Raw genomic sequence first — 9,766 nt, 5'->3', positions numbered from 1 at the left:
AAAAAAAAAAAAAAAAAAAAAAAAGATCTGTTCACAGTCTATATTATTGTATGTAATGTATACCTCAGTTTTAAAACAGTAACAGCATATGAGGCTCAGTCAACAATTTCCAGGATACTAGATTGAGGCAGTGTTAACCATTGAGTTGATACTGAGTGAAGAACTAATTGGGCAATGTATAAATATATAAATTTCTAATCTCATCAAGATCTAAGAAATCAAGATCTTTTTCCTTGGTGGGATATGCATACATTATTCAAGTCTGAGAAATATACCTCTAAGTCAGCAGTTCTCAACCTTCCTAATGCCGCGATCCCTTAATACAGTTCCTCATGTTGTGGTGACCCCCCAACCATAAAATTATTTTCGTTGCTACTCTATAACTGTCATTTTGCTACTGTTATGAATTGTAAATATCTTTTTGTTTTCTGATGGTCTTAAGTGACCCCTGTGAAAGGGTCGTTCCACCCCCAAAGGTGTTGCGACCCACAGGTTGAGAACCGCTGCTCTAAGTGATTATGATACCCCAAGGGCAAGAAAAAAGTTTTGTTTCTTCTTTTTTATGGCCTTCCCTCTTTTTGTAAACTACCCTCTGCTTTGGCCATCCCAGCAGTTCCCATTTCTGTGACTGTGACACCCACATGAATGGCCTTGACCCAAGCTATAGTTTCTCCATTCCAAATTCCTAAAAGGAATCTTTACCTGTATGTTTCTCTTAGCATATGAAACTCAGAGGTCTAAGAAACCAAAAGTAAATTTCATATTAATCAATCATCTTGTTCCCCACACCTGATCTTCCTCTTAACCTCCCAGGTTGGTGTGAAAGATACTATTGGATAGTCGGAAAAGTCATGACATATTTTTTTTATGTTTTCTATGCAAAAATGCGTCATGACTTTTCCAAGACCCAATATTATACAAATTAACTCAGCTAGACTCAAATATGCATATAGAAATCTATGAAGAAGACCCAATATTATACAAATTAACTCAGCTAGACTCAAATATGCATATGGAAATCTATGAGCATCACTAATCTTTCATTTTGCAATGTCTAGTCTACTGTTACTCCCATCGAGAGTACTTTTTTCACCTCATGGTGTAGTTTTTATCTTTACAAGTTAGATTTGGATTTTTTTTTGTTTTTAATGTTGCATGTCTTCTCTATAATTTTGGCATATATGGAATAACTGTTTAGACGTCCTCTGCTAATTCTAAGCTCTGTTTAGTTCTGGGTTGATTGTTTTCTTCGTTACGGGTGATGTTTCCTGCTTCTCTGTATGTCTGGTAATCTTTCAACTGGATGTTAGAAACTGTGAAATGTAAATGTTGGAGTGCTCGATGTTTTTATAATCCTATAAATATTCTTGAGCTTTGACCTGGGATGTAATTAAGTATCTTAGAAACAATTTGATAATTTTGGGTCTTCCTTTTAAGATTTGTTAGGTGGGACCAAGCAGTGCTCACTATAGGACTAATTACAAGCATACCTCAGCAATATTGTGGGTTCGGTTCCAGACCACCATAATAAAGCAAATATTGCAATAAAGCAAGTCAAACAATTTTTTTGGCTTCCCAGTGCATAGAAGAGTTATGTTTACACTGTACTCCAGTCTATTAAGTGTGTCATAGCATTGTGTGTAAAAAAAAAGTACATACCTTAATTAAAAAATATTTTATTGCTGAAAATTGCTAGCCATCATCTGAGGTTTCAGCAAGTCATAATCTTTTTGGTGCCCACAGACTTGCTTGACATGGGGCTGCCACAAACCTTCAATTTATAAAAAAAAATACAACATCTGCAAAGTGCAATAAAGTGCAACAAAAGGAAGCACGTATTCCCCAATACTGAGGCTAAACCTTTCTGTATATCCTATTCGATGCCCTATAAATCATGAGGTTTTCCAGCTTGGCTGGTGGAAACAGGCAGTATTTCTAGCCTTGTCTGAGCTTTGAGTATTGTTACTTCTAATTTGGGGGGTGGTTCTTTCCCAGGCTTCAGGTAGTTTCCTCATTTGCATAAGTAGTGAATACTCCAGGGACCCTATATATATCTCCAGAGTTCTGTGTGTGTGCAAGTTTTTCCTTTCTTGTACTCTGTCCTGCAAATTCTAGCCACGTTGGACTCCCCAGATCTCAGCTCTGTCTTTTCAATTCAGGTAGCTAGGTTGACGCTGCCTGAGTTCCCTTCACTACATCATTGTTTGGAGATTCTCTCAAGGCTGTAAAATAGGGATCAATTGTAGGACTCACCTTGAATTTTCCCCTCTCTCAGAGACTGCTGTCTTTGTCTTACATCTAACAGCTTGAAAATCATTCTTTTGTGTATCTTGTCTAGTTTTTTCATAGTTTTAGGTGTGTGTGCGCGTGTGTGTTTAGGGTAGGAGGAGGAGCAATAAGTCCAATCCCTGTAACTCCATCTTGACTAAAAGCAGAAGTCTTGAACTATTTCGTTTTATTACACAAGTTTCTTAATTTCTACATTTCCTCTGAACTTAATTCAAATAATGATATTTAAGAATTCGTCTGTGTATTAAGATCCAATAAAATAATTTATTATGAAAAGCTATTCTGATTCTAATAGTCTCTGTTGGTCCATCAATGGTAAAATATTATTAAAAAGGCGGCTTATAACATACTGTGTAAATCAGACATTTTAGATGGATAATCACCATTCTTAAATAGTATACTACTGTTTGTAATTCTAGTGACAAGGTGGGGAGGGGAGGGCAGAGACAATAACTACATCTTAAATAGAAGCATTAATGTAACTTCACATAATACAAGTTGAACAATTGGGTTAATGACTTCATGTGTCGTTTTTATTTCATATTACAGAAATACTAATCAAACACCCAGTAGTCAGGCCAATGCCAAGGAATATAAGAAAAATTCTCTAAAGAGGTTAAGGGCAGAGTTTCTCAGATTTTTAGTGTATCTAAGAGTTAACTGAGGAATTTGTTTAAAATGCAGATTTTTTGTGACAAAGCCCAGGTTTTAATTTAGTAGGACTGGGATGGAGTCTAGGAATCTGCAAATTACTGACCAACTCAGTGACTCTGATACGAGATAAAGAGGTTACTGTGGAATTAAGCCTGCCCTCACTTCTTACTTGAACTGGATAAATGGATGATGTGTAGGACAAAATGGACATTATTAGGAGAATCAAAGTAGAGGAGAGAGCAAGCCAAGGTGTTTTATCTTAGCTTAACAGGTTCAGATTAGAAAAGCCCTTCAGTTTCAACCTACAAAGCCTGGGACTAGAATCTTGAAACCACCTAAGGTTTCAGAATAGGGGGGTGAGTGACTTTAAAAAGAATGCTGATTTGATAGGATGAGTTGTAAAGCTGGAAAGCCAGGTAGAAAGTTTAGAATGAGGTGATAAAAATGAACATCGAGGAGGCAGTACTGAAACAGAAAATAAAATGTCGGAAGACATTGGTAGAAATGGTGAATTCAGATACCTAAGGATAGGAAGTTCATATTAAATACATTTTAAAAAATTCATTACAAACATAACGATAACAACAGCAACAACAACACTAAAACTAATAAGAATAAAAGAATCTTCAACAGTTTTTCAGATGTTTACTTGCATAATTCTTGAAACTCCACAGGAGCTCAATAGCAGTTTGTGTTGCCTGGAAGGATTATTAAAAAAAGGTATCATTAGTGTTAATAGTATTAACAGTATTCTAAATTAAGACGAATTCATCAGTCATTATAAGCTAAAAACAAGCATCTCCTATCGCCTGTAAGGCAGATGAAGCAATGTTTGCGTTCTGTAGAACAATTTTATTTATATTTCTTCGTTCCCTATTTCAACCAGTTTTGATTTCCTGTCAACAATACAAAGATTCACACAGTCAGGAAAGAGAACATCTACTTTTCCAAAACTACCAATTAGACATTTAGGTTAAAATGCTAAAGGTCTGTTAGAGAGAATAATTCTGGTGCAGAGCGGGTAGGAGCAAAAAAATCAGACCAGGCTTCAAGATGGAGTCTGAACGGGGCTGGAAGGATGGGTGGGATCTGGACATATGGAAAACAGAGAGTTTCAAGGATGAAAGAAAGGGCATTTTACACAAAAATCTCGGAAAGCATTTCTGTCAGAAACTTTCAACAAATTTTCACAGTTCATAAAAACAGACAACTTACTAAATATCATAAAAGCCAATCCGAAGGAAGGTGACACTTTTATACATTTGTTTATTACTTACCTTCTTTTAATGGAGTTTTGGGAGCAAAATTTTCTTTACTTTCATGAAGAAAAGCCTTTGAAGGATCAAAGTGTTTGATACCCAGCACATGATTCAATTCCTCCTGAAGTTTTCTCTCACTTTGTTTTGTCTTAGAAAGCTGAGAGCGGAGTTTTGACACCTCCTATGCCAGAAAGCCATAGACAATGAACAATTACTTAAGATCATGTTGCTGAAATGTGTTATCAGTACTATGGACAAATTCTAAACATGCTCAGCTAGCACACCAAATGGCAAAAAAATCACTGCCAGATACAGGCTTTAAGACAATGAATGACAAAATGACTCGGAACAGAGGTGACAAAGGAGGTAACGAGTCATTTAAATCTTCTGGCCCCTCCAGGTACAAGCTATGTTTCTGGTAAAAGTTCATCTCTACCTTAAATGCCGAGATCAGCTTCCAGCATGACAGACAGCATGAGGAGCTCCGCTGACCTGCTTCCTAGTGAAACTAAAAATCAGAACACGGCAACCATTTAAAGCCTCCAAAACTGATGCTGAGGCAAAATCGCCAATGAGGAAACATCGATTCAAGCAAATCTATAAAGATGTGGTAAGAGAGGCAGAAGTCTGTGGTATCTGAACCAAGCCTGCTCCCTCTCGCCCCGCTCCCAGCTACAGGAAGTGGAAACTCCCCACCAAACTTCTGCAGCGGGGGACACAGGGCTCCCTCTTTGCCCAGCAGCCTGTCAGAGATGTTTTCTGTCAGGAAGAGCAGGACATCGGCATTTCTCATCTGGCCCTCCGCACCTGTGAGAACATGGTTGAGAAGTAGAGGAGCCTTTCTCCTGGGGAACAGAGGCTTGACCGTGGGTGCAGGGTGGTGACAATGCTCAGACCCTGATGATCCCTGCCCTGGCTCCTCAAGTGATGGTTCCACGCCAGGTGGGGCCAGCTGAGAGAACCTCAGGGTGCTCCCCACCCCCTCTCCCCCAAGTCCATGAAGCACTCAGGTCCTAGGGCAGAGGTGTCACTCAGAGAAAAGTTTGCCATCGTCCCCAGCTCCAGTTCCAGAGCCCTGCCTCAGACTGTACCTGCAGGTAAAAACAGGCTGTAAAACACATAGCTCCTCATTTCTTCCCAAAGGCACTAACTTCATTTCAACAGCACTGGGAGGAGCTCACGCCCAAGAGAAGAGCGCTCTAAGTAATGATACAAGGGAATTGGAGGTGGTTCAAAATACAGCTAACCTGTAGGTCGTGGAGTTTGTAGGAGAGCGCTGGAGAATAAGACAGCTGGGAGGAGCCCTTCCAGAGTCAGAACAAAATCAACCACTGACCTCACCCACAATTCCAACACAAGAGCCGTAATTTGACTGAATTTGTTTATACAGCAATGTATGCTCCCAGGCGTTGTCGCAAACAATAGAACAATAAGCAACAAGTCATGCAGCAGCTAATGGAGTTTAACATGTGGTCAGTGAAAGAGAGGAAGACAGCCCTACCCAAACCAGTGTCATCCCAGGGGGGCTGCAGACATACCTAACACTGAGCCTCCCCAAGCAGCAGCACCAGAGGCACAATACTACCGGGGGTAGAGAGGAGAAAAAGACTTTACCAACACAATGAAGCCACTTAGGAAACAAATAACAAGAGAATAACAGCACACCTGGAAGGAGTGGGCAACGCCCAGAGATGCTACAGTATATGATCTATATGGGTATATGAAAATACCCATTTTCCAAGGTGTGCAAATAAACAAGAAAGCATGACCTACACATTGGGAAAAAGCGGGGTGTGGGGGGGCGGAGACTGCTTGTGAGAGTAATCAGATATTGGATTTATCCAAAAAATATTTTAAAGTAGCCATTATAAATATGTTCACAGAGCTAAAGGGGAGAAAAAAAAAGAAAGAAAAGGTAGAAGGCTTAAATTAGAATCAGAAATGAAGATGGGACAGTACTACTGATTTTACCAAAATAAGGATTATAAAGAAATGCTACGAATAATTGTATACAACAAACCAGATAAAGTAAATGAAATGGACAAATTCTAGAAAGACACAAACTACTGAAAATGTCAAGAAGAAATAGTTAATTTGAATAGACTTACAAGAAGTGAAGATATTTATTAGTAATCAAAAAACACCCACAAAGAAAAGCCCCGGTCAGGATGGCACAACGCATTCAATGAAGAATTAATAGCAATTATTCACAAACTATTCTAAAAAACAGAAAGGACAAAACCTTTTCCAACTCATTTTATTAGGTCAATATTACCGAAACCAAACAGAGATATTACATGAACCTACAGGCCAGTACCTGTTGGGAATACAGATCTAAAAATCCCCAGCAAATACTAGCAAAACAGATCCAGCAACATATAAATTCAATTATATACCATGACCAAGAGAAATTTATCAGGAATGCAATGTTGCTTTAATATCCAAAAATCAATTAATGTAAGAAATAACATCAATAGAATTTAAAAACAGCAACAACCAAAAAAAATGATCACCTTAATAGAAATAGAAAAGGCATTTGACAAAATTTAATCCCTTTTCATGATAAAAACACTTAAAAAACTAGGAATAGAAGGAAACTTCCTCCACTTGCTAAAGGCAAAATCATGCTTAATTATGAAAGTCTGAATGCTTTCCCCCAAATTAAGAACAGAACAAGGATGTCTCACTCACACCACCTCTGTTCAACATTGTACTGAAGGTTGTAGCCAGGGAACTTAGGCAAGAAAAAGAAATAAAAAACATTTAGATTAGAAAAGAAGTAAAACAATCTCTATGTACAGGTGATCTTGTATACGAAAAATGCTAAGGAAACCACTAAAAAATTATTACAACTAATAACTTCAGTAAGGTTGCAGAATAGATCAATATACAAAAAATCAACAGTATTTCTATACACTAGCAATGAACCATCCAAAAATAAAGAAAAATATTTCCTTTACAATAGCATCCAAAGGATAAAATACTTAAGAATAAATTTAACAAAAGATGTGCAAAACATACTGAAAACTATACCACGCTGTTGAAAGAAAAGTGAAGATCTAAATAATTGGAAAAAACATCCCATGTTTATAGATCAGAAGACTTAACATACTTAAGATGGGAATATGCCCCAAACTGATACACAGGTTCAACCTCATTCCCATCAGAATCTCAGGTGACTTCTTTGTGGAAATTAAAAAGCTGATTCTAGAATTCATATGGAATTGCAAGGGGCCCCGAAGAGCTAAAACAATCTTGAAAAAGAACGAAGTAGGATGACTCATGCTTCCTGGTTTCAAAACATGAAACAAAGCAAGAGTAACCAAGATAGTGTGGTAGCACAAGGATAGGTATATAAGTCAACAGAACACATTGAAGAGTCTAGAAATAAACCCTTACATATATGGTCAACTGATTTTCAACAAAGATACCAAGATCATTCACTGGGGTAAAGAACAGGCAGTTCAACAAATGGTGGGGGGACAACTAGGTACCCACATGTTAAAGAATGAACCTTACCTCACATTGTAAACAAAAATTAACTCAAAATGCATCAATGGCTAAATGTGAGAGCTAAAACCATAAAATTCTTGGAGGAAACACACGGGTAAATCTTCATGACATTGGATTTGGCAAAGAGTTGTGAGACACCAAAGAACAAGCAACAAAGGAAAATCGGATACATTAGACTTAATCAAATTTTGTGCTTCAAAGAACATCATTCTGAAAGTGAAACGACAATGTACAGAATGGGTGAAAATATTTTCAACTAATACCTCTGATAAGGGACCAGTATACAGAATATATAAAGAACTCGCACAACTCATTAAAAACAAATTATCCAATTAAAAAATGGGTGAAAGATCTCAACAGACATTTCTACCAGGAAGATAACAAATGTTCAATAATCATGTGAGCAGACGTTCAACATTAGTCATTTGAGAAATGCAAGTCAAAGCCACAGTTAGGTATCATTTCACATCCACTAGGATGGCTAGACTCAAAAAGACAGACACCAAGTGTTGGTAAAGATGTAGAGAAGTTGGAACCCGCGTACATTGCTGCTGGAAGGTAGATGATATACAGCTGCTTTGTAAAACAGTCCAACAGTTCCTCAAATGATTAGACAGTAACCACATGACCCAGCAATTTCACTCCTAGATATAAGCCCGAAGCAACAAAAACATATATCCAGACAAAAACTTGCACATGTTTATGGTAGTCCAAAGGTGGAAACAACCCAAATGCCCATCAACTAACAAATGAATAAGTAAAATGTGACTCATCCACATAATATTATTAGATCTTAGAAGAACTAAGTACTGATACATGCCACAACACCGATGAACCTTGAAGACATTATGCTAATTGAAAGAAGCCAGTTACAAAAGACTACATATTATTATTTGATTTTACAAATAAGAAATGTCCACAATGGGGACATTTATAAAGGCAGAAAGTAGATTATTGGTGGGAAGAGAGGATGAGGAGATAGGGAAATGATAGCTAAAGGGTAAGGGGCTTTGAGATGATAAAAAATGTTCCAAAATTGATTATGGTGATGGTTTGCATCTATCTGTGAATATACTAAAAATCATTGAGTTGTTCACTTTAAATGGGTAAATTGTACGGTGTGTGAAACATACCTCCATAAAGCTGTTAGAAACTTTAAATGCCTATTTTTGGACACTGCTTATCTTTATGGTATTTATTTATATCAAGGACTATGCTAGTTTGCTAATAGAAATGGATGCAAATAGAAATGGATGTTTAAAGTTTTATGAATTTTTCCAATCACACTAGTAATTTTCAATCTACTGAGGTATTTGGAAAACCTGAGAATATTAATAACTCACTTAATTCTCAGATGGATTTTTTCCTTTATAAACTGTTACTTTTTTCTAATACAAAAGACTGCCATTTTAAATGATATAAATAGTTGGAATAAAAAATACCCCACCCCAATATCTTCAATAGAACTATTACTTTACAAACCGATTTGAGTTGGCTGTTTTCATCTTTCAATTTCACAACATGCTTTATTTTCTGCTTTAGATTCTGATGACCCAATAATTTGGCATACGAATCTCTTAGTTTATTTAGCTGTTCCTGAGCTGCACCATGTTCATTCAACAAAGCTTGTTTCTCTGCTTCAAATGCATCCAGTTGTAGCTGAAAAATATTTTTTTATACAAAGTTAAGACCTAAAGCTGTTAAATCTTGCCTATATCAACTATAAAGAAAACAAAAGTAAAAGAAAATGGAAAAACGAACAAAAACAGGTTATCCTGAAACATTCTCAGGGCTCTCTATAAATTCTCTCTGAGGCTCTCTTAAAAACCTTTCTGTTTTTCATTTCAAAGATCATAAAAACAGGGAAAGAAAGAAGGATAAAAGGCCAGCTGGCCAGCCTAGTATGCCAACTGGGCCACCATATTATAACCAATACTGTCCCCTTACTCAAGTGCCAAGATTAGCAATTATCTTTTCTCTTTTAAGATCAGGGTACTGTATTAATATGACATACACTTGAAAGATCATAACAAAATAATTACAACAAATGG

At 37.0% G+C, this 9,766-nt stretch overlaps 1 protein-coding gene across 5 annotated transcripts in view; it reads right to left on the bottom strand.

Annotated features, from left to right (window-relative positions):
- Window positions 1-2,603: 2,603 nt before the first annotated feature.
- Window positions 2,604-9,766, bottom strand: part of HMMR (hyaluronan mediated motility receptor) — a 28,598-nt gene continuing 21,435 nt past the window's right edge. For 2 of the 5 annotated variants that reach the window (XM_019630944.1, XM_019630946.1), the window contains exons 16-18: window positions 9,198-9,374; window positions 4,221-4,383; window positions 2,605-3,641 (exon numbers count right to left, since the gene is read on the bottom strand). In XM_019630944.1, coding sequence (XP_019486489.1) covers window positions 3,622-3,641; window positions 4,221-4,383; window positions 9,198-9,374 — 360 coding nt within the window. In that variant the 3' untranslated portion in view covers window positions 2,605-3,621. Of the gene's footprint in view, window positions 3,642-4,220; window positions 5,294-9,197; window positions 9,375-9,766 lie in introns of those variants that run through there. The other 3 variants (XM_019630945.1, XR_002122592.1, XM_019630947.1) reach the window with 3 other exon arrangements.

This window comes from Hipposideros armiger, unplaced genomic scaffold (assembly GCF_001890085.2).
Source record: "Hipposideros armiger isolate ML-2016 unplaced genomic scaffold, ASM189008v1 scaffold_966, whole genome shotgun sequence".
NCBI lineage: Eukaryota > Metazoa > Chordata > Mammalia > Chiroptera > Hipposideridae > Hipposideros > Hipposideros armiger.
The sequence above is the reverse complement of the archived record's forward strand: the minus strand, read 5'-3'. Positions and strand labels throughout refer to the sequence as shown.